We start from the raw sequence: 25,062 nt of genomic DNA on the forward strand, positions 1-25,062 counted from the left end.
AATAGGTAAACTTTACAATTAAGGAAAATCTTTATCATGCTTAAAATATAATCTACTACTACTTAACATTTCTAGAGCGCTACTAGAGTTACGCAGTGCTGTACAGTTTAACAACAAAGAACAGTCCCTGCTCAAAAGAGCTTACAATCTAATGGGCAAAATGTCAAGTGTCAAGTGGGGGCAGTCTAGATTTCCTGAATAGAGGTATGGTGGTTAGGTGCCGAAGGCGACATTAAAGAGGTGGGCTTTGAGCAAGGCTTTGAAGATGGGCAGGGAGGGGGCCTGGCGTATGGGCTCAGGGAGTTTATTCCAGGCATGGGGTGAGGTGAGGCACAAAGGGCGGAGCCTGGAGTTGGCGGTGGTGGAGAAGGGTACTGAGAGGAGGGATTTGTCTTGAGAGAGGAGGTTACGGGTAGGAACGTAAGGGGAGATGAGGGTAGAGAGGTAGGGAGGGGCTGCAGATCGAGTGCATTTGTAGGTTAAATAGGAGAAGCTTGAACTGTATGCGGTACCTGATCGGAAGCCAGTGAAGTGACTTGAGAAGAGGGGTGATATGAGTATATTGGTCCAGGCGGAAGATAAGACGTGCAGCAGAGTTCTGAACAGACTGAAGGGGGGATAGATGGCAAAGTGGAAGGCCAGTGAGTAGTAGGTTGCAGTAGTCAAGGCGAGAGGTGATGAGAAAGTGGATGAGAGTTCGGGTGGTGTGCTCAGAAAGGAAAGGGCAAATTTTGCTAATGTTATAGAGGAAGAAGCGACAGGTCTTGGCAATCTGCTGGATATGTGCAGAGAAGGAGAGGGAGGAGTCGAAGATGACTCCAAGGTTGCGGGCAGATGAGACTGGAACGATGAGGGTGTTATCAACTGAGATGGAGAGTAGAGGGAGAGGAGAAGTGGGTTTGGGAGGGAAGACAATAAGCTTGGTCTTGGCCATGTTCAGTTTCAACTGGCGGTTGGACATCCAGGTAGCAATGTCGGATAAGCAGGCCAATACTTTGGTCTGGGTTTCTGCAGTGATGTCTGGTGTGGAGAGATAAACCATTCTTTATTTGGTAGCAAAGCAAAAATTACCAGAAGAGATACATCTAAAGGTTCAATAGACTGTACTTCTTCCACTTAATTCCCTTCACCAATACTTCGTGAAAGGGGTAAATATATTTTCACAATCAGTGTATTATTTCTGATGAAGCATTCAAATCCTCCCTCATATCGAACAAATAGTTCCTTAGGAGTAGGGTTACCATATGGCTCCAGAAAAAGGAGGACGGATTGAGCCAGCCGGGTTTTACTTCCATTGCTTTCCATTGAAAGCAATGGAAGTAAAACCCGGCTGGCTCAATTACTTCCATTGAAAGCAATGGAAGTAAAACCCGGCTGGCTCAATCCGTCCTCCTTTTTCTGGAGCCATATGGTAACCCTACTTAGGAGAAACAGCTTCCAAACGTGGAAAGTTGAGTGCTCTCAACTTACATCCTCTAGCAGAGTTTTCTAGAGCCTCAGTCTTAGCTTTTAAAATTGCATTATCTTTTATCAACACATCTCCAAAATTCACACGTTACATAGAGACTTCTCCATTTTTTCTACTTTAGCAGTGAGCCGAGTCACATTTTCATTCTTATGAACCTTTTTATCCTCCCCAAGTGTTGCATTCGAATCCCAAGGACTATATTTTGAGACGTTAAAGTTTTCCCCAGATTTAGAATAGCTTTCCAAATCACTTCAAGTGTAAATTCCTCAGGGTGAGATAAAGAAAAAGATGATATATCAGCAATACCTGGTGACTGAACAGAGCCATGTCTGCTCTGTAAACTCTCCACTGGAGGAAGAGGCGTAGACAGTTCAGGCTCTACATTCTACATCTACTGTCCTACTCCAGTAAAAATAAATGTATATGTTAATACTTAAGAACACATTAAAAAATGTACTTAAGTGAAAGCAAAAAAGTTATGGTTTAATATAATACTTTTTGAGTAAAAAGTAAAAGTAGTATAACTACAATGAATGCAACTATTGTTAACATTTTTATCCCAACAACTGTATTGCTTTACAATTCAATCCACTTTGCTTTTAGTAAAACTAAATTTTGAAAATGACTGTCACTCATGCAAGTGCACTTTTGAATGATTAATCCAGCACAGATAAAAAGAAGTTACAACATCTGCACTAGCAAGAAGTGGATATTCAGGGGTCCTTTTACTAAGGTGCGCCGAAAAGTGTCCTGCGCTGGTGCAGACACATATATTGGACACGCGCGGGTTCATTTTTCAGCGCACCTGCAAAAAGGCCTTTTTTGGGCTGAAAATGGACGTGCGGCAAAATGAAAATTGGCGTGCATCCATTTTGGGCCTGAAACCTTACTGCCACCCATTGACTTAGCGGTAAGGTCTCGCGCATTAACCAGGCGGTAATCATCAGCACGCATACAATTCCAATTACCGCCCAGTTAGTGCCACGTGCCAGACAATTTCTGACATGCCTCCTGGACATGCATACAAAATGAAATTACTGCCCGGGCCACTCGGCAGCTGGGCAGTAGTTTCAAATTGGTGTGCGTAGGTGTCACGTCTGTGGCCGTGACCACCCTCAGCCTTACCTTGTTTCTGGGGGTCAGCCTCTGTGCTGGCTTCTGTCTGTCTCTGTGTTAGTTTTGTCTCTGGCTCATGTGCTGATTACTTCAATAGACCTCACCTGTGTGGACTATGCCTCTCTGGGGAGCCAGCATCTAAGATGGCTGCCACCTACTCTGTGCCAGCTTCCAAGATGGCTCCTGCTTGTCTTTCCTGTGTATTCACTTCCTATGTGTTCCCTGCTCCTGTCCTGCGCAGGTGACATCATCAGTGAGGACCTTCATAAGGAAGTGCTGTGCTAGCATTCAGGGCCTTTGCATGGTGTTATGCCTTTAGGCCAGGTCAGGTTAGTTAGTGTGCTGCTGCACTACTGCTTAGCCTTTCTCTGGGTTCTGGCCCAGCTTCTCTTTGTGTCTGTGGACTGCTAGTCCTTCTGTGTGTGCTCTGCCCTTCTGTTTGTGTCTGTGGACTGCTAGTCCTTCCGTGGGGGGCTCTGCCCTGCTACTCTGTGTCTGTGGACTGCTTGTCCTTCTACTCCCTTGCTCTGTGTTTGGAGTCCGAAGCCTTCAGCCACTCTCCCTCGGTTTGTGGTGGGAGTCTGTAGCTTCAGCCTGACTCTGCTAGTTCCTGGTGTATTCTATTGTCTGCTGCCTGTCTCTGACTATTGCCTGAACCCCGATATTCTCTGCTTGCTGCTTGCCTCTATTGCCTAAACCCCGATACTCTCTGCTTGCTGCCTGTCTCTATTGCCTGAACCCCGATATACTCTTCTGCCTGCTGCCAGCCCTAAGACTCCGTTAGTTCCTGGTTCTCCTTCAGTTTGCCTGACAAGTTTTGACTCCTGCTTGTTCCTGACTTTCCTCGCTTGCTGCCAGCCCTGACCTCTGCCGGTTCCTGTCGAACCCTGCTTCTGCCTAGCTAGGGCGTTTACCCTGAGGGGTTATCCTGAACCCTGCCTCTGCCTAGCTAGGGCGTTTACCCTGAGTGCCTATCCTGAACCCTGCTTGTATATCCTGAGGGTAAATCCTGAACCCTGCTCCTGCCTAGCTAGGGCGTTTACCCTGAGTGTATATCCTGAACCCTGCTTGTATATCCTGAGTGTACATCCTGAATCTTGTCTCTGTCTAGCTAGTGTGTATTTCCTGGATGCTTATCCTGTATCCTGCCTCTACCTAGCTAGTGGGTTTACCCTGTGGGTATTCCCTGAACCCCGTTCCGCCTAACTTGCTGCGTGCCCTAGTCCTTGCTCCTGTTATGCTTTTGTACATCTTGTCTCCCTGGTCTGTCTTGTGTTCCTTGCTAGTGGCAGCTTTCAGTCTGAGTCTAGTAGTTAGTCTAGCTTCCTCGTGTTCCCTGACCCAGGGTGGGTCCTCTGGATCTCCAGTTCCAGCCTCATCCTGCAAGTCCTGCCGGCCACCCGCACGCTGGAGCTCAACTCCAGGGGAACGGTGGTCAAGTGCAGGTGAAGCTGTTCCTGTTCTGCCAGTTCCAGTTGCCTGCCTCAGTCCCGACTCCAGTCCAGAGGTCCAACCCTGTCCTTCCGTGTATCCACTTCCAGGGTGGTCTTGCCTGCCGCTGCCACTCCTCGGCAGTGGTCGAAGGGCTCACGTATTCCGGTTCTGCCTCGAGGACCTGACAGAATGCAAAGGCCCTCGAGAACCCGACAGTAGGCGCCTACATGGCTTAATAAAGAGGCCCCTAAGTCTGATTTAAAGAAAAAAGTTCATTCAAATCAGGCTAGGCTGCAATATTACTGATGTCTTTTGCCTGGCTCTACAGGTATTGATCAAGGGAATCTCTGTCTGAAACACAACTTCCTTATAGGAAAATGAGATAATGCTTTGTAATTATTGTTGTTATCCTTTGGATTAGAAGTAGTGCTGTCTAATTCATCACTTACATCTTCTTCTTCATCTTTGTTATCACTGTCATTCTCTCCAACTTTCATAAAGTTGGAATTGTTGTCTGTTCATCTGATGGCAAACTCTTGAATATCTTCAAAAATTGATGCAAGCATGTCAAATGTGTGGGAACCCTTCAGTCTTAAGGCCAGACAAGCAGACTTCCTCTCTAAAGACTATCAATCCAGTGGACAGTCACCCCAATGCAAAATTTTCCATGGAATGTCCAATAGTCCTTTATAGTAGAGATATATGTCTGTTTACTAAGAACTGCAACCAGCTTCAGCTTCATCTCCACTTCAAAGCGACCAAACTCATCTCTGTTCGGCTGGAGACCAGTGACCAATTCAACGAATACATAAGTATTGCCATTCTGGGACAGACCAAAGGTCCATGAAGCCCAGCATTATGTTTCCAACAGTGGCCAATTCAGGTCTCAAGTACATGGCAAGATCCCAAAGCAGTACATTTTATACTGCTTATCCTAGAAATAAGCAATGGATTTTCCCCAAGTCCCATTTTAACAAGGACTTATGGACTTTTCTTTTAGGAAGCTATCTAAACCATTTAAAACCCCATTAAGCTAACTACTTTTACTAATTCTCCGGCAACGAATTCCAGAATTTATTTACACGTTGAATGAAGAAATATTTTCTCCGATTTGTTGCATGTGGGAAAGAGGAAACCGAACTATTGGTACGTAATGCAAGGTTCCACATTAGGAATCACTGACCAGGAAAGGGATCTAGGTGTCATCGTTGAAGATACATTGAAACCCTCTGCTCGGTGTGCTGCGATGGCAGTTAAGAAAGCAAATAGAATGTTAGGTATTATTAGGAAAGGAATGGAAAACAAATATGAGGACATTACAATGCCTTTGTATTGCTCCATCATGCAACTGCACCTCGAATACTGTGTGTAGTTCTGGTCACCGCATCTCAAAAAAGATATGTTGGAATTAGAAAAGGTACTGAGAAGGGTGACGAAAATGATAAAGGGGATGGGATGACTTCCCTATGAGGAAAGGCTAAAGCGGCTGTGGCTCCTCAGCCTGGAGAAAAGATGGCTATGGGGAGATATGATAGAAGTATATAAAATATTGAGTGGAGTGGAACGAGTAGACATGCATCGCTTGTTTACTCTTTTTAAAAATACTAGGACTAGGGGGGCATGCAATGAAGCTACAAAGTAGTAAATTTAAAACGAATCGGAGAAAATATTTCTTTACTCAACATGTAGTTAAACTCTGGAATTCGTTGCCAGAGAATGTGGTAAAAGCAGTTAGTTTAGCAGGAGTTTAAAAAAGGTTTGGAAAACTACCTAAAGAAAAGTCCATAGACCATTATTAAAATGACTTGGGGAAAATCCACTGCTTATTTCTGGGATAAGCAGCATAAAATGTATTGTACTTTTTTGGGATCTTGCCAGGTACTTGTGACCTGGATTGGAAACAGGATACTGGGCTTGATGGACCTTCAGTCTGTCCCAGTATGGCAACACATATTCACTTATATATGCTAATGGTAGAGTTCAAAACTCTGCTGCCCGTCTCATCTTCCGCCAGGGTCGCTTTACTCATACTACCCCTCTCCTCAAGACCCTTCACTGGCTCCCTATCTATTTTCGCATCCTGTTCAAACTTCTTCTACTAACCTATAAATGTACTCACTCTGCTGCTCCCCAGTATCTCTCCACACTCGTCCTTCCCTACACCCCTTCCCGTGCACTCCGCTCCATGGATAAATCCTTCTTATCTGTTCCCTTCTCCACTACTGCCAACTCCAGACTTCGCGCCTTTTGTCTCGCTGCACCCTACGCCTGGAATAAACTTCCTGAGCCCCTACGTCTTGCCCCATCCTTGGCCACCTTTAAATCTAGACTGAAAGCCCACCTCTTTAACATTGCTTTTGACTCGTAACCACTTGTAACCACTCGCCTCCACCTACCCTCCTCTCTTCCTTCCCGTTCACATTAATTGATTTGCTTACTTTATTTATTTTTTTTGTCTATTAGATTGTAAGCTCTTTGAGCAGGGACTGTCTTTCTTCTATGTTTGTGCAGCGCTGCGTATGCTTTGTAGCGCTATAGAAATGCTAAATAGTAGTAGTAGTAGTAGCGCATAGCTATTACGTTAAAAAATGAAAAATCAATCTTTTTACTACTGTGGTAAAAATGATCTTAGTGTGTGGGCACACTAATGCCACTTTTTACTGCAGCTACTAAGCCCCAAAGAGATTTGATGTCCACCTCGCTTCATGTCTCTTTGTTTAATAGAAATTGTATCATAGTTGGAGTGGAATAATCTAGTATTAAAACCTGAATTATTGGTTATTTAAAAAATGTATATTCTGGTATCCTATCTGTTATGAAGTTTGAAGATGATGAAATTCCTGTTCAAATTGAGATACATTTCAATGTTTTATTTAACTGAAATTTAAAATTCAGATATCAAGTGAAATTTGTTAAAAATATTTATGGATTCCATTTGCTTAGGAACTTGAGGTCTTTGTTCAATGTAGAGGATTTTCAATTAGTAGCACAGTCCACGGTCCTCATATTTCAACTATGTTATTTTAAATTTTGAATGTTGGATAGATATATAGACAAATCATTATACAAGTGCGTGGGTCTACCGGTAACAGTTGTTAAACTGCTACAGCTAGCAAATAATTCTGCTACATAATTAAGTGGGGCTGTGAGACAGGAGCAAGTTACTCCAAGGATACAGGTACTACATTCGCTGCTGGTGAAATTAGGAGAAAGTGGAAAGAGGATGAAATCTGGGATAAGCTCATGTAATTACGAATGGTTCAGTGGGCAACACTGGTTCTGCTTGTCAGATGTGTTGGTCACAAAACCTCACAGTGAAAAGGACAAAATAAAATAAAATAACCTAAGCCCCGCTGTAGTAGAGCTATTAGGTAACCTTTAAAGCCATTACGAGGAACACTTTGGGGTCCTTTTACTAAGCCATGGTAGCGTTTTTAGCTCTCGGTAGAAATCAACTGGCAGTAAAGGCTGAGATACCCATAGGCAGGGGCATAGCTACGTGGGGCCACGGGGGCATGGGCCCCCACAGATTACACCCTGGCCCCCTCTACATTTGACCCCCCGCATCATCAGGTACCTTGTTTGCTGGCGGGGATCCCCAATCCCCGCCAGCCGAAGAGTCTTCTTCAGTGCCGGTCGACTCCGGTGCCTTCGTTGTGTGATCATCCGTTTCTGACGCCTTACGTCCTGCACCGTAGCCCCATGCAAGACGTAAGGCATCAGAAACAGTGCGCCCCACCTCGGGCTCTGGCCCCCCCTCCCGCCGAGGTCTGGCTACGCCCCTGCCCATAGGAATATAATGGGTGTCTCAGCATTTCTACCGCGAGCTAAAAACGCTGCTGTGGCTTAGTAAAAGACCCCCCTTGAGAAGAAAAGTGGTGGTGTCTTAATTTGCACTGGAATCAGAAACCCTTAGGAGGGAGATAACGGGAAGATGGACAGAACAGAGGTATCTACCTCCTAGGAAATAAAACAAAAAGGAGGAGTATTCTAGAGATTCCCTGACAGATAGTGATGGGAGCCACACAACGTAATCATAGTATGGAACCAATGTGATGATCTTCCCTGAATGACTAACCCCTATTTCTGCCAGAGAGAAAGTGAAGACTCTTAGGACCACAGTATCTATAACAGGTTAGGCTTTTTCTGAATCAATTTCCCCTCCCCTCCCTCCCTCAAACAAAAAACCCACCCTCATGCCTGAAAGTTTATTCCATTCTAAAAGGAACAGGTGTGTGTGTGTGTGTGGTGTGTGTGTGGTGTGTGTAAGCCAACATGACACTACACAGTCCCAGTCTGATCATGTAGAAATAAATATCACCACCAGTATTTCAGCCATATGCTGGTAACTGTGCCTCTCTTCCAAACAGAATTTCAAGCACTTGCTAGTCCACTTGAATGCCAGAACTTCCAAGGCAGGGCCGCCAAGAGGGGGGGGGGGGGGCAGGGAGGACAAAATTCCCCGGCCCGGGCCTCCAAGGGGGGCCCGGCGCTGGGGTCAGGCCGCCGGCGCTGCAGACCCCGGTCTCACCTGCCTGCCTCCTTGACTGGGCCCCCTGCATTCGAAATAGCAGTCGCAGATCTCCTCTCTTCTGGCCTCCCTCCCGCCCTCACAGAAACCGGAAGTTACATCAGACAAGGGCGGGACACAGGGAGGGAAGGCCAGAGGAGAGAAGATCTGCGACTGCCGCTTTGAAAGCAGGGGGCCCGGAGCGGTGGAGGCAGGCAGGTGAGACTGGGGACTGCAGTGGCGGGGGGAGCGACAGGGGGCAGCAGTGGCGAGGCGGTGGAGGCGGGGCACCCTTGCCCTGGGCCCGGCCTAGTCTCTTGACAGTCCTGTTCCAAGGTACCCAGTTCCAGGAGGGAGACTTTAGACCAGTCCTGTATTTCAGACCTCATCCTGGTGCATTATGGGAGCCTCAGTGCTGGTTTCAATGGGTAGAAATACCACACTGCTTTAGGGTGTAAGTAGGGCTGTAGAAAGCTATGTGCAGCTAGTGCAGCCACACAGGGTGCAAGGGAAGCTGATGTCACCAAAGTAGGTGGGGCAGGAGCACACCATGCCAGTTGGAGGTATGTCACACAGGGCACATTTGGCGCTACTTATGACACTACTCTGGATGTAAGTTTAAAACCAGGTCTGGCCAAAAAGTCTCCCTACTGGAACCAGATAACATGGCAATTCTGCAAGGAAGTAAAGGTTACAGTGGCATACCAAGGGGGGGCGGTGGGGGCGGTCCGCCCCGAGTGCACGGTGCTGGGGGGGGGGGGGTGCTGCGCGCCGTCAGCTTCGTTCGTTTCCATGCTCCCTCTGCCCCGGAACAGGAAGCAACCTGTTCCGGGGCACAGGGAGCATGGATGGAAACGAATGAAGCTGACCAGCACGCAGCACCCCCCCCCCCAGCTGCGTGCACCCAGGGGGGGGGGGTTCTTTCACCGGGGGAGGCGCTGCACCCGGGGGGCAGGGCGCATCGGCGATCCACCCCGGGTGTCAGCCCCCCTAGGAATGCCACTGAAAGGTTAACAAAGAAAAACAGAGCAAGGTGAAACCTTTTTACTAGACTAAATACACTTCTGGAGTAGCTTCCGGGAGATGTGGTTGGGAGGAGGCAGTGGAGATTAGCAATGATCAGGTGGTCAAGGACAATAGAATTTTCATAGCTCAGTGACTTCAAGTCTTAGAGTGTGATACACTCTCACACTCTGAGCCCTATTTCTCATTCATCAGAACTTTATCAGTGCACTGATCTTGATCACTGTTTTCATGAGAGGCATGTCATAAGAGAAGTAAATCAAGTGGTCCAACCAGTAGGAAGAAATCTGAGCACACCTTCCTGCCTACTGCTTCCCCTTGCCCTGTCCCTCTTCCCTTTATGGCAAGTACATGTACTCTTTAATAGATGTACATATTTTTAACTACTGGGCAGATGATAATTTTCAGCTCAAAAGATTGAGTAAACTGCTCCCCACTTTGTCTACATTCTTTCATAGGCTCCAAAGAAAAGCAAATTTCATTTAATGCTGCCTCACTACACTTAAAATTGGTCTAGATGTACATCTGAAAAATCTCACTCCTTGACTTTCAATCACACTCCTTGGGATGGTTCACCTTTGCAATTTCTGCTTTCTTGATGCCTAATCATTTAAGTTTAAAAGTCTTATGCTGTTTGGGAGAGTGAAACAGTGACACAGAGCTTTGTTCTGATTTGATGCAAATTCATCTGAGATTATTGTAGAAGCTGCTTATTAACGATGTTATATGTGTGACTTTCACAGATGTAATAGTTTTTGCTATAGACATACAAAAAAATGAATAAAAAGTACAAAAAATGTTTATGGATTGTTTACTTTTTCCTTTGCCTATCCTGAACATAAGGTCATTGCTAAGTGGTCTGGTCTTGAAAAGTACTCTGGCACAGAGATGTCACTTTGGTCTGTCCCGTAAAACAAGCCACGCCAAGGACACTTGCTACAACAATCCTAATACTGGGACCTTGATGTGTGATTGGCTGTTAGTGGTCCACTACTGAGTGGTGATTGGTTGTCAATATCCTTACATTGAAACAGACTTAGAATTAAATTTGTTCAAATATTTCTACAAATCCTATAGCACAATGTTTATTAAATACTTGCCTGGCCATCAAATATGAACATTTAGAATTCTTTCCAATTCTCAAAGTTTCATTAAGAAAATAAAATCAGCAGTAATTTTATAAGACCACTCTATTCTTTTTGTTTCTTGGAATATTTTAATATGGTTCTGGAAATTAAAAAAGAAAAAAAAAAACCTCCAGATGAGGTGAACTGAATGTCTGCTCTGTGTGTGGAGATTAATCTCTCTCACTAATGATACCTTTCCGGATGTTTCAATTTTTTTTTTTTTGTGGCAATGAAAGTCAGAAATGCTGAAAACAAGATCTGAAAAAGCAGTTTGGAGTGCTGTGTAATTACTGAACAATTAGAGGGTTATTTGTGTCTGGGGGATGAAGTGTAAATGATGCGCTAGATAACTCACTTCCCTTCATCAGGACTCTAGCAGAGTTCTGCAAATCACAGAAAGACTGGATTGGATTCAAATCTCACACTGACATGGAGTTAGACTGGATACACTCCTCGCCTGCAGAGCCAGAATAACAGCTAAGTGAGGAGCCCATGTAGAAAGCTACCATGGGCAGAAGCAAATGGTAATGAGAGGTCTATGTGCATGTTACGAACAATGAAAAAAAGCAGTCAGCGCAGATGTCAATGTGTCACTTATATACCTTAGGAACAGGTAGAATTGGGGGTTACAGAGGATGGGCAGACTGGATGGGTCATATGGCCTTTATCTGCCGTCATGTTTCTATACCGTGAAATCCTTTTGTAGGTTCACTGCGGTTTACAAAAGAAAGTGAATTACATTAAACAGGTCACTCAAGATTACATACCAAATAAAATAACAGAATTAACTTTCAAACAAAAAAAGTTTTCATTTTCCTTCAAAATGTCAAAAAGGAGCACTTCAACCTTATTAAAGAGTTCCATACTGAAATTACTGCAAAAGGAAACCAAACATTAAACATTTTCAGAAAATGTACTCCTGAGCTAGGGAAACCAAATAACAAGGCCTGTATTGGACAGGACAAGGACTGACTAATTGGAAAGTCAAAGAACAGGGGCCCAGATGCACTAAACCTTTACAACCCTTTAACGACCCTGTAACCAAGAAATTCCTAACCGTTGCATGCATTAAAGGCCTTTTTCCGACGAAGCAAGCAGCTAACGAAAACGGAATACAAACGAGTAACTACCATTGTAATGTGGACGATTCGGGATGCACTAACAATACCGACGATTACACCGAATCATTTACCGCGACATATTAAACGTATGGTCAGAGCAGTCGTAAAGGCCTGAGCTGTCATCTCCCCACTTCCCCCTGCACCTTAAAATTCCAAGCTGGCATGTTGAAAACAAAACAACACAAACATGTGGCTCCCGCTTCCCTCTGCATACAATACAAATGAAACGAAACAAAATCAAGAAAGGACCGGGAGGGGGCAAGGGCGCTCGTCAGGAGCATCCTGTATGGACGGCCTTGCCCCCCCCCGCCCCCCCTGAGGTCGCCACTGCTCCCCGCTTCTGCATGTATTAAATAAAAAATAAAAACAAAAAAACGAAGTTTAGCAGCCCCGGTCCCCCTCCCTTCCTCTCTCTGTTTTTCTCCTTCTCCCACAGCTCCGCCTCCCGCCATCCTCCGCCCCATGCCCCACCCCCTGAGTTCATTGCCGCCGCTCCCCCCTCTACCGGACCCCCCTCCGCTTTACCAGCCCGCGCAGCGCCTCTCACCTCTGTGTGAAGGCGCTGCATGGGCAAGAACAGCTGATCGGTGATCAGTGCTGCCTTCTCCGATGTCCCTCTGTTCTTCCTGGGCCCGCCCTCCTCTGACGTGGGTAACTCTGCGCATGCTTTACGGGCAGATTAACGACGGGGATTACACTTCTGTAATGCATTCGACTTTCAAATACTGAACCGAACATGTGGGACTTCTGTTTTTAGTGCATTCTTCGTTTTTTCAACTTCGGTAAGGACTTTTACGTTTTTGATTTGTTAACGTATGGTTGATGCATCTGGGCCAGGATACCCAACACTTCCGAAGTAGATCCATGAATCACTTGAAATAACACACAGGCTGATTTATGTAAAGGGAGCCAGTGCAATGCCATCAAACCAGAAGATATGCTGCCAAATTCCCTAAGTCTATAAATCAGTCATGTTGCAGTATTTTGAATAAGTGGTAACTTATTCAATCGCCTAGATCCCTGATGGCGAACCTATGACACGCGTGTCAGCACTGACACGCGTAGCCATTTTCGATGACACGCGGCGCCGCCGCAGTGTGGTCCGCCCTCCCTCCTCGCTCCCGGAAACTAACCTTAAAGCCTCCTTTCACGTCGCAGCAGCAGGGCAGGCCACTCCTTCCTTCCGTGTCCCGCCCTCGCCTGATGTAACGTCCGCGAGGGCGGAGCACAGAAGGAAGGAGGAGAGGTCTGCCCTGCTGCTGCTTGCTGCAACATGAAAGGAGGCTTTAAGGTTAGTTCTGGGCCCGGTAGCGGGTGGAGGGGGGGGGCCCAGCGACCTCGGGTGGGCAGCGATCTCGGGTAGGGGGGGCCCGGGGGCGGTCCTAGTAGCAGTGATTTTTCTCGAAGTGACACACCACCCGAGTTATGCTCGGTTTTTTGGCGAATTTTGACACACCAAGCTCAAAAGGTTGCCCATCACTGGCCTAGATGATAGCTCAAAATATAGTACATTATAACAGTTCAATGGCCCTATGCTCAAATCTCTGGCACTAAACAGCGCTGGAGAAATACCACTGGAACAGCACCCCAGAACAATTCCCTAATGCTCAATGCTAAAGAGATGCAAATTTAGGTGTACTCATAGCATTGAGCATCAGGGAGTTGTTCAGGAATTAGGGGCAGGATGGTGCAGGATGCATGCACTCAAAGTTGTGTGTTAAGCACTTTTCAGCATGTGCCCAGGACGCCGGCTGTAACTAACCCTGGTAGTGCGGTGGACCCCAGACCCCCCTCCCAAAAATACATAAAACCTTGGTGGTCCAATAGGATCCCTGGCTAGGACCTCCCTGTAAACATACCCGGTAGTCTAGTGGTGGCCCCTCCAACCCAACCCCACCCCCTCATACCCTGAAGAAGAGGGGACTAAGACTCCTTCCTTTCTCCTGTTGGGCGGTCCTCAAAATGACAGCACCCTGCCCTGCCTGGTGCATCTTGTGATACACCAGGCAGGGCCTAACTACCATATATCACCAGGCCCTCACGTCTTTAGGGGGGGGGGTCTGGGATCCACTGGACCACCAGGGCTTTTCACCGCCAGCAGCACCGGTCTTCCCTATTCCTCCCTTGCTTGGCACAACCCTAACACAAGCTCCGAGGTGGCATAGGGTTTGCCACGGGAGGAGCGCCCTTGTTTAGTGTGCTGCCCGCTGAGCATTGGGGAGGAATACATTTGGCCCTCCTTTGCATGAATTTGCATGCCCATTGTGCCCAGAGCCAGTGAGCTTGTTGTTTGATACGCTCGTCAGCTCTGAGCATTCGTTGGGAGCAAATGCGAGCACTAGTCAGGGGCTAATGGCCTCTAGCACCCACATTTGCTTCTGAGCATCGGGGCCCCAAGTGAGAGAGGATCAACATTTGGACTAACAAAGCCAAAGAAGATTTATTAAAATAACTCCTTACTAAGGTTTTCTGCCATAAATGATTTATGGGGGCTTCAAATGACAGAGATGAATCGAGAATAACTCCAAGCACCCTAGATTTTTTGTCTGAAGATAATGTTATAGTGTCAGGGACCTGAATGTTTGGGTTTCTAAACCACAAAATTTTAGTTTTGTAAGTATTCAGCTTTAACAAATTACATATGGCCCATTGGTGAATTCTGTCCATGAAAGGTAACTCACGTGGTAGATATCGGAGCACAGCACATTACAATGAATGTTAATATGGCTATTAGCTTTTCCATCTGAATGCAGAGAGCTGATGCAGAAGACTTTAAGGGAAGCATAAGGCAGGAACCTGAATGCCAGTTCTTAAGATGTGTACAAGCTCACCTTTCTGCAGAAGTGGCAGAAAAACTAATAGCCCCTCCTCCTCTGGCACCCCAGACCCCCTCCAAAAAAAAAATAGCCCTGGAGTGTAGTGACAGTCTCCCCTGATCCTCCCTGGCCCCCTCCCCTGGTGTCTAGCAGAACCCTCATTCCTCACAAAATAAGTAAATAAATAAACAAACCCTGGAATTGGTACCCCCAATCCCTTTCAAACCTCTGGGCCTCTAGACATACCTCCTAGAAAAGTGGATGCACTATGTGGGATCAGTCTGTCAGATAATGGACTTTCCCCCTTATTTAGTAGCCTAGGTGGGAACTGCCAAATAAGGGAAAAAAATTCCCTTATATGGCAGACTGACCCCAAGGACGCACTGCATGGGGTCAGGTGCTGCTGCCATTTTCAAAGATAACAGCACAGAGCCAGGAGTAAGTGGGCATCACTTCTGCCTCTTCTTGAAGGTACACAAATAAAAGAGCAGATGATCAATAATGATCTAACTCCTGTTATATCTGAAGATGAAATATACCTATTTACCACCACAGAAGAGTATCAGAAAATATGAATTTTTTTTTAATGGTTTCTTGGGTTTCTTATGGGACATCCCATTACAAGACCCCAACCTTAGGTCAGAGGCTGACCGAATTTCAGATTCAGTTATGGTGCCAAAACAGGCCCCAAATCCTTTTTTCTACCCAGTTTTGGTTTCAGCCAAAAGGCTATGGCCACGATTTCAGATTCAGCTGAAACTGACTGCGTGTTTTTGGTGGAAGCCAAAAATTTTTGCTTCGTCCTTTTGTCTCTCTCCATCCCTCCCCCTCCCCTCCAAACCAGGAGTTGCCTCTCCACCATCCACCTGTAGGTGTCTCCATGTGCCTTCTTACATGAGGGGTGGCCGAAGGCAAGATGCCACCTGAGGCAGGGCTGAGATGCTGCCCCCCCCCCCAGGCCAAGTTCTGGCATCTCCCCCCTTTCTTCTTCCACCCCGTTACCTGATTTTACATTTTTAAAAGCCTGCAGCGGCATCAGCACTTCCCATATGCTGCCCTGCTCTTAGCACCAGCATCTTCTCTACTGCAACCGCCTCTGATGAAACAGGAAGTTACATTAGAGAGGCGGTCACAGTAAAGGGAAGAGGCAGGTGCCGCGTGCTGGCGGAAGGGCGGCGTATGGGAATCGCTGCCGTCACCGGCTTTTCAAAAACGCAAAAAGAAGGTACGATTGCAAGTAATAAAGTTATGATCTTGCACAGTAGTTTATATGGTAACTAGAGTAAACCTGGGATGTGGAGCAGAGTCAGCCATTGTAAAAGCACTGTGTCTTAATTTCAGATTTCATTAGCAGAGGTCCATGAGTGTGGAGGTTATTTTGCTTGGAGTAAAATATAGACTTTCATTATTTAAATTATTCTGGCTTGGATACAATTGGGGTGACTCTAGAATTCCCAGGCTCTGTTGGGTATGATGACGATGCAGCGTTTTAATCAAACTTGTGGCCTGCAGAAGCTAGATTTTATGAGAAAGGAACCAGCAGCAATTGTTTTCAAGTTGATGTACTGGTCAGCTTATAGTGTTAGTAGGGAAATATTACAATGAAATTAAGTTTATGTATTAGAAAATAATTTGAGAAATGTATTGCGCTTGATTTGTAATTTTTCAGAGCATATAGTTCTTGCATTCAGTAACAGCAATGACCTTTTTTTGTTGTTGTTCTGGATTGTGCTGATATAATGGCTGTAGTACAGATCAATGTCTGGACTCCTTTACTCTATTTTAGTAAGAATGTATATCACACTTGTCCTTAATCAATTTATAACTAAATACAAAATGGGAAACATCTGAATGCTACTTTCTCTTGTTAGTTGTGAAAAGTTTGGGTAAGCATAAAAGTAACTAACTCGTTAGTCTCACTCACACACAAGGAGTGGCTCAGGCTGCACATACAGGACATGTTTATCCACTCCTACCCTAATTGAGATAATATTTAACCATCTCTCTGACCTCATGTGCAACTTTCTTTAAATCAATCACCTTACTTTCTAACTCTTCCTACTTTCTTACCTATGTTACACCTTTGCTTTACCCTTCGCTATCACCTATTATGTTCTATTACGTATTGTGTTGACATTGCAAATAGTATACCATTCTAATTCTAATGTTATATTACCAGGTGGTGTTCAAACTCTGTATTGCTAGTTGAATATTTTTACTGCTTTAACTGCCTATTGCTCATGTTTGATCTATTCTTACTGTACACCGCCTTGAGTGAATTCCTTCAAAAAGGCGGTAAATAAATTCTAATAAATAAATAAATAAAAAGCAAGCTAGTAATCATGATTTTTTTTCACACATTCCCACAAAGTTCCTGTCTCGGGGGATAGGTTAACTACATCTTCAATGTCTTGGGAACCTAAATGTGCCAGACTGTTAAGAAGTCCTTATTAAAATGGATCTCCCAGTTGTCAGCCTGTGCTTACAGTTCCTGTGACTGGAGGGTAATAATCTTTTGTAGGTTTAGCAGAGGGCTGCCAACTGCAGGCTCTATCCCCCCCCCCCCCCCCCCCCCCCCATTCACCCAACCAACCAACCGAGTTTTAGGTTTCTGCTGAAACCAGGTGATAGGTTTCAGCTGCAGTTTCGGCTGAAAGTGTTTAGACAGTTTCGGTCAGCCTCTACCTTAGGTCTTCTATAAATCAGTCATTTACGCTTGTGGGGTTTTGTGTTTTACAAAATTACTTTTTTCTACAACGTTGCAAACAATATATTCTCTCAATTTATCAAACACCCATCAACCTTGTTTCAGCGTTACAATGTTCAATACACAACATGGTAAAAGCACTTCACTTTAATCCTGCAGCACCTGCTGAGTTCATCCTTTTGTATCAATTTTTTCCTTCTTCTTGAAGATACGCCAGGGTGGGGGGGGGGGGGGATCATGGGGGGTTATTTTTTGGAGGATTAGAGTGGGGCGTTCACTAGACACCAGGCTATTTATTTTGAAGGTTGGGGGGAATAAGGGGGTTTAACTCAGGAGAGTGAGGGAAATTATTTTTTGGGGGGGGGGAAGGTACTATGGGGGACAGGGTCCACTAGATCACCACAGATCTTTTTTTATGGGTATCAAAGAGGGTAATCTCTGGGGTCAGGGGATGGAGGATCAGAGAGTCCACTACACCACCATGGATTTTCTTCTTTGGGGGAGGGGGAAGGAGGAAGAATTGCAGGGGTGGGAGACGGATTTTTTTAAATGTCTCCCTTCCTGTCAGGGCATGAGCCAATCTCCACTCACACATACTGACAGGAAGTGAAATATTTTACTCTTCAGTACAGCAAATGGCTGCATTTACTGTCGTGGTGTGCGGTAACAGAGGAAACCCCAGTAATTTGGAACACAAGGACCGTGCTGGTCAGACTTTTTACTGTGTGTCCCACAAATGACAAGACGGATTTGGATAGGCTGGAGTGGGCTTTCATGGCAACTCCAATAACTGGAACACAAGGACAGAACCGGGCGGACTTCTAAGGCCTATATCCCAGAAACACCAAAGAAAGACCATGACCAAGTATAAAATATCACATTCATTGTCGATTTAATCTTGAATTGAGAATGAACGTGACTGTTGGGCAGACTGGATGCACCATTCAGGGCTTTATCTGCCGTCACTGACTATGTTACACTTTTTAACGCAGTAGTAATGTGCATGCTAATTGCTTATTGCAATCAAGATCTAAAATTTTGCATTAGGAAGCTGTGGGCTAAGTGTCAGCACATGGATCTAAGCAAGTTTACTGCATCAGCCCTTCATTTTTCATGGACATGATCAAGGGAGCAGAGCTCTGGAAGCCTAAACATAAATAAACTTAAGTTAATCCAGTTCAGAAAACCTCATCTATTTGTTGATCTTTATTTCTGCATGTGCATAGTTAATTTATGCTCTGTAAAGTATTTTCTAAACCTGGCCTTTGGATTTATGACAGTGTGGAGCTGCAGAAAATTGTGTCCCCCACCCTAAACTGGCTGGCTACCTGACCTGCTCCACCTTCACTTCTAGGTGTATCTCCCAAAGACCTCTGTTCTGTAGCAGTTTAATAAATGAAGAGGGGGAGGGGGATTGACTCTTGATAAAGGATCTGAAGCCCAGAAACTAGCTTTAGATGCTTCGATACAATGTGGGAATTGAGTGCATTTTGGAGTGGGTGGGACAATGTCCTTAGACAGTTAACTGCTCCCTGGCTTCTTCCTACAATTTAAACACTGATAACATTTTATTTTCCTACCCAGTCCCTAAGTTTTATAATATAACGACCTCACTCAAGCAAGAATTTCTGTGATAAGAATCTTACACTTATCTCAAAATTATAAAGTCATGCCTAATTAGGAAAGTACTTGCAAATATAACACTGTACTTGAAAAATCAGTTCCAAAAGTTTCAGGTTCTTTCAGATAAGGAACTGCTGCTCATCGGAATCTGGTTGAAATTGAACAATTCTTTTTATGAACCATCCAGGCAAAAAGCTGACACTGCAGTGGAAAACGAAGGCCTTTATTTTAGGTTTCCTACATTTAAAGATCACTTGTGACTCTCCTTTTCCTCAGGATCCCTAGAGCCTTGACCCTTCCTGAGCATGGCTTCTATTTACTGCCTCTCAGATTTTAATGTTCAAAGTCCATTTTCAGTGCAGTTTCCACGATGCCACCCTTGCATCACAGCCTTTAACGATACAGCTGTTGCCCCCCTTTCCTAGAGGACCCCCTTCAAAATCATAGCCAGCTGGGGGAGGGGAGGGGAGAAATCTCCCTCCCAAATCACATGCAGTAGGCATGGCCATCACAAAATAATCTTTCAACAAATATTAGAACAGTGTCATTTTTAATTACATTCCAAGACAAAGCATAAAAACCAATATGAAAATTAAAAAAAAAAAAAAAAAGGAAAACCCGTGTGCTCAAGTTTTACCCACTTAAGAAAACCAGTGGGATTTACATTCATCACAGTACTGGAAAAACCTTAACTGTGTGTATTTAAAGTATACGTTTTTTTTTTATATATTCAGACATCTTTTTGTATCTATTTGTTGGGAAGCAGCAATGAATTTCTTTATTACTTTTGTTTCTTTTCTGTTTTGGAATTTAATTGAAATTTACATTGCTCTAGTCTTTTGTTGAAAGATTGAGTGATTTAGACCAGGGGCGTAGCCAGACAACATATTTTGGGTGGGCCTAGGCAAAAAGTGGGTAGGCACCAAGTGTTCTCTCCCCCCCCCCCCCCCAAAAAAAAAATATATATATCTCAGCTGGCGGGAAAACGCTTCTTTCCACCTTGGCAGTCTGAAGCAGCCATGACTGAAAACTGAGAATGCACAGGTGCCGGTATCGTGGAGAGCAGCATTTTCATTACCATCAGGGGGAAGTGTTCAGGTGGCGGAGCTTGGAATCCCCACCAGCTATGGCTAAACATGTGCTACTGTTGGGTGGGTTGCTTTGTAGAGAGGTGTGGTAGCCATGTTAGTCCACTCTTAAGGTTATCAATAGAAATCAAACAAAATAAAACATGGAAAAGAAAATAAGATGATACCTTTTTTATTGGACATAAATTAATACGTTTCTTGATTAGCTTTCGAAGGTTGCCCTTCTTCGTCATCTAATTTTCTTTTCCATGTTTTATTTTGTTTGATTTCTATTGATTAACCATAGCTTTGTAGAGAGGTGTGGTAGCCATGTTAGTCCACTCTTAAGGTTATCAATAGAAATCAAACAAAATAAAACATAGGAAAGAAAATAAGATGATACCTTTTTTTTATTGGACATAGCTTAATATGTTTCTTGATTAGCTTTCGAAGGTTGCCCTTCTTCGTCATCTTATTTTCTTTTCCATGTTTTATTGATAACCCATAGCTTTGGAAATCTGAATTAAATGTAGGCATTTTAAGGTCATTAATGCTATGGAATGTACTAGAGGGCCCTCTGGGGGGGGGGGGGGGGGAGGTGCATTAGGCTCAACATCTATCCTGGTTTCCTCCCAATCCAGTAACTGTTACCAAACCAAACCTTAATCACTCTGGAGCATTCTAACCCCAGGCCTCCAGCTACAATGTGTCAAGCGAGTGAGACCCATAGCAAGATCTGCCATTACCAACAAAACAGATCTCAATGTTAGGAGGGGGGGGGGTGGGGGGGGGGGATTAAAGAAAGGGATGTTGGCTTTAGCTGAAGCCTTTTTTTTCCATCAGCTGTAGTTCAAGGAAAGTTACACTGAGATACAGTAGGGCCCCTTAAACCATGTTAAACGTGAGAAAAAAAGGCCAATTTGCCTGTCGGTGCACGTTAATCACACCCTATTTATTTGAGGAAGGAAGTGTATCATGGGTGCAGAAGCGTTATCCAGCTACAGTGCTCACATTTGCACATGCTAACTGGCTCACACAGAGTTAATACAGGATCATTTAATGCCTCCTAATTAGGTTCTATGTGCTCTCACTAATATTTTTGTAGGATTTGTGTACTAATGGAAAAGTTAGCATTAGACCTGCAAAAAGAAAAATGCTCTAGGCTTAGTGCAAGAATGGTTAAATGAGAAGCCCAAGATCATAAGGGCTTCCTAGGTTTTGTTTTTTCTTTTTTTTTTTTTATCTTTTAGTTTTATTACTTGTTTTTTTAAATCATTGGAAGGCTCCCACTTCAGCCCCTTCCTCTATAACTCTTAGCATTACTTTCAAGAAGTTATCAAGTGCTCCATAACTGGAACAGCATTGAATATTACTGTACAAATAACACATTCTGACAAGAACGAATTCCTCCACGTTTCTCTGGGTGATTTTAAGTTCATATATATTTTTTAAGTTGTTACCATATTAACCATAAGCTTTTAGATTTCTTCACCCAAACAACCCTCCCCTCCTGGAGATGGGACAGCCTAGATGTAATCTCTATAGAAGAAACGTTCAAAAGGGAGAGAGAACAAACAGTGAAAAGCAACTTCCAAAATAGAATTAACTAGTGTTCTGATATAAAGCTGTTGTCGTTTGTTTCAGCCTTATACAAAATTCCATTTCCATTGTACATTTTCCCAAGCTTTAGTGCAAGTTTACTGAGCAAAACTAAACAGCTGAGTGTCGGTTCTAGCTGAGATGACATTTTGAGACCTGAAACTTCTTCAAGTACACACCGTGAGGTTTTTTTTTGTTTTTACAGGGGGAGCAGAGACAGACTTTTTGATTTCACAAGTCATGTAATTTATTAAACGTCACAGGAAACTCAACCTAGTAAATCAAGTGACCGGCAAGTCTTGGAGGTGGCATAGATTGTCCTCATCGGTGACCTCTTGCTATCTAATCCCAGTCTTTTCTGTGCGTATCTGGGTACAGAAGGAAAAGGATTTAGCTCACGCCTTTTCAGTAATACCTCAAGGCCAGTTATAGGTGTTTCCCCAAGATAGTTTACACTAAGTTTATATACCATAGAGAACTGAGGATTAAGTAATTTGCTCGCGACCACAGGGAGTGGGATTTGAACCCCAGTCCGCTGATCTAACCTTAGGATACTCCTCAACTGTTCTCAGCCCTGATAAATCACACGTGGCAACTCATTCATTTACGTATTTAGCAGCATGTGGCTTTATACAGGATGGGCACTGCCACGTTTTTGCTCTCTCCTCAAAACTCCCCAACCCTCCAGGAGAGGTTCCTGCCTCTTACCTGAGTGGTATTTTGATGGCTAGGTATCTGTCAATCGCCACCGCCAGCAGACTGAAGATGGAGCTTTGGGTCAGCACCAGCACAAAGCAGGCCAGGAAGAGGCAGCTATGGAAGTCAGTCTGGAATCCAATGCTGATGGTGATGGCAAAGGGGATGGCCAGCAACCCCACTGCAATGTCAGCCACTGCCAGAGACACCAGGAAATAATTGGTGGCATTCTTCAAAGTGCTATTGATAGCCACGGCCCAGCAGACTAGGACGTTGCCCACAATGGCGAGTACGGCTATGAACACCTCCAGGGATATGTAGACGGGACTCGGTGTCATTTCCAGCGCTTAAGGGGACAGAAGGGAGGGGAAGGGAGAGGAGAGGGGAGGCAGCTTCTTTGCCTTCACATTACAGGATGCTGGCACTCGAAAGGCTCAAGAGAAAGTCCTCTTCTGTCATCGCTTAAGATCTGTCACACTGATCTCGGAAAATAAGTCAATTTGCAATGGATAAAATGCCCAGTACAATCCACGCCATGTGGGACAGAAACTTCCTTTTCAAAGGAAGTGGGTGAACTCCAATTTTTTTTTTTAGACTTTCATATTTTCACAGCAGCAACAGCAAAAAAAAAAAAAAAGGTTTCAAATAAATACAAATTGTAACGCCTCGGTCAGAGCTGGGTCACTCCTGTAAAGTAAATGATGAGGAAGGAGGAATGGATCAGTGGTTTCGGGAGTTAGTTTGATTGAATGAACCTTCCTGCTCTCCCCGCCCACTTGAGGAAGCAAAACTCGTCCCGCTCCTTCCCTGCCGCCTGCTGCTTAATCCAGAGTTACTTTGTTCCCCAGGGTGAGGAAGTTGATGGGCTTGATCGCTTTGGAAGAGTTGATCCAGTTGACAGCGTCTCCTCACCTGGATGCTGCTGCTGGTGCGCTTTCTAGGAACAGAAAGGAACACACATGGCTCTGGGCGAGGACAGCAGTCTCCCCACAATCCGCAGCAACCTCCGCCTTCCCCTGTCTCTCTCGACCAGGCGCTCTTTTGACTCTTGGGCAATCCAGTTCTTATTGGCTCTGCTCTTCTTTCACTTAATTCCTCTAAGGCGCGGAAATGAGCTTTTAAATGTCTCTTTTCTTCACTGCAAACTGTCTGCTCCGACTCCTCCGAAGCCAGAGTATTACGGGGATTCAGCCACAAACTGATTGCCCTCTCGGCACAACTTTGCAAGTTGCCGCGTCGATTTCGCTCCCTGTTGGCCGGGCTGCATTAGGAGCCGATCCGGAGCTGCTGTATTTATAACCGCGGTGACTCCGCTTTGAGGAACGCCTCGCGCGCTCCTCCTTTACCGTAATGCACCACCTACGGGTCGCGCCGGCGCTCGCACATCCCAGTTGAGACGAGGAAATAGGTAAAAGCAAAGTGGTGGGGGTGGAGGGGGGGGGCGATGGAGTGGGAGGAAGGGAATGAGGTTACATGAAAGCGAAGCGGGACTTGGGAGGGCGGATGCAAATGATTTCTGTCCATTCTGCTCAGTCCTTTTTGAAGTCTAGCCTCGTCCTTGCATTGTGGTAGTTGTAGTCCTGTTGTTTCACGTCAGAAATACAGATAGCAACATGCACAAGAGGTGTGAAAAAAAACAGGACTGGCTTAAAGTTTGCCCAGACACTGGATTACTTTTCAAAGCCTAAAAGACACCACAAAGAGAAAATGATTACATTCTACAGGAACCACCATTTCCAAAATAATTGGGGGTGCCAAACACAATATAAATTACCCCTTCCTTAATATGGGGGGTGCTCAACACCCACAGAGCTAGTTCATCCAGTCTGTAGAATAAGGTGGGTGGGTAGTTAAGTGCCCATTAGATAATGTAGGTTACCTCCATCCTGCCTTTGATTTTAGGGTAGTACCCACTGGGCAGTGCCCGTACTTCCCCTATGTCTTTGCTTTTACCTACTTCGCCCATGCTTTCCTAGAAATTTTTCAGAAGCCATTTCACAGCTGTTTTGGGCTTAAATTCTCCGAGTGGTTGAAACTTTCCATCCTCTGGCCTTTAATGTACTTTAATACACGTTTTTCGTTATGTCATATACAGCATAGATTTTTGCAAGTATTTTGTAACTTTCATAAGGGGGTGTAAGGGTGTATATTTTTTTTTCATAGCAAAGTGGATAATTAAATACAACGCAGCATGTGTTATGGACAGGGAAAGTGGTGAGTTTAACTAATTTAATTTAAAGGCATCTTTAGAGATGTTAAGATTGAAAGTTGATATGTAGGGTATTTCCAGGACTCTCAATAAACAGATGTCCTCGGGGTTTACATTGCACAGATTCCATGGTGGAACAAAACAAAGCCATAAGTAACACAGGCGGTGGGGAACGCTGAACTGAGGTTAAAAGTGACAAAGGGCTAAAGGACATAATTACAGGTGAGGGGTTTGAAAAGTGAGGGTGGGGCACCAGGAAGGCAGAACCGACTCTTTGGAGACCTCCCTGTGAGGCAATAATATAATGGCAGCAGGACAGAGCCGGAGATTAAATACTATAATCGACTGATTTTCGTAATGAGTTTATTCAAACCTTTGACCACACCTTGTGTTTCTTCCCTCAGGGTATGTAAAATCTTATTAGAAGGATATTAGTGCAATGCAGTGGTTCAGTGCTACTGGAGAAAACTGGGCTCTTTCTTGGCGGAGATTCTAATTATTGCACCAACAAAATAATTATTCAAAGTTGAGTTTGCACAGGAATGG

The 25,062-nt window shown here is 44.7% G+C and overlaps 1 protein-coding gene across 1 annotated transcript in view; it reads right to left on the reverse strand.

Moving 5' to 3' along the window:
• ADORA2B (adenosine A2b receptor) overlaps nucleotides 1-23,647 on the reverse strand; it is a 121,731-nt gene extending 98,084 nt beyond the window's left edge. Inside the window, exon 1 of the mRNA XM_030222218.1 lies at nucleotides 22,320-23,647. Coding sequence (XP_030078078.1) covers nucleotides 22,320-22,645 — 326 coding nt within the window. The 5' untranslated portion in view covers nucleotides 22,646-23,647. The remainder of the gene's footprint in view (nucleotides 1-22,319) is intronic.
• Nucleotides 23,648-25,062: the final 1,415 nt, after the last annotated feature.

This window comes from Microcaecilia unicolor, chromosome 13 (genome assembly GCF_901765095.1).
Source record: "Microcaecilia unicolor chromosome 13, aMicUni1.1, whole genome shotgun sequence".
Classification (NCBI taxonomy): domain Eukaryota; kingdom Metazoa; phylum Chordata; class Amphibia; order Gymnophiona; family Siphonopidae; genus Microcaecilia; species Microcaecilia unicolor.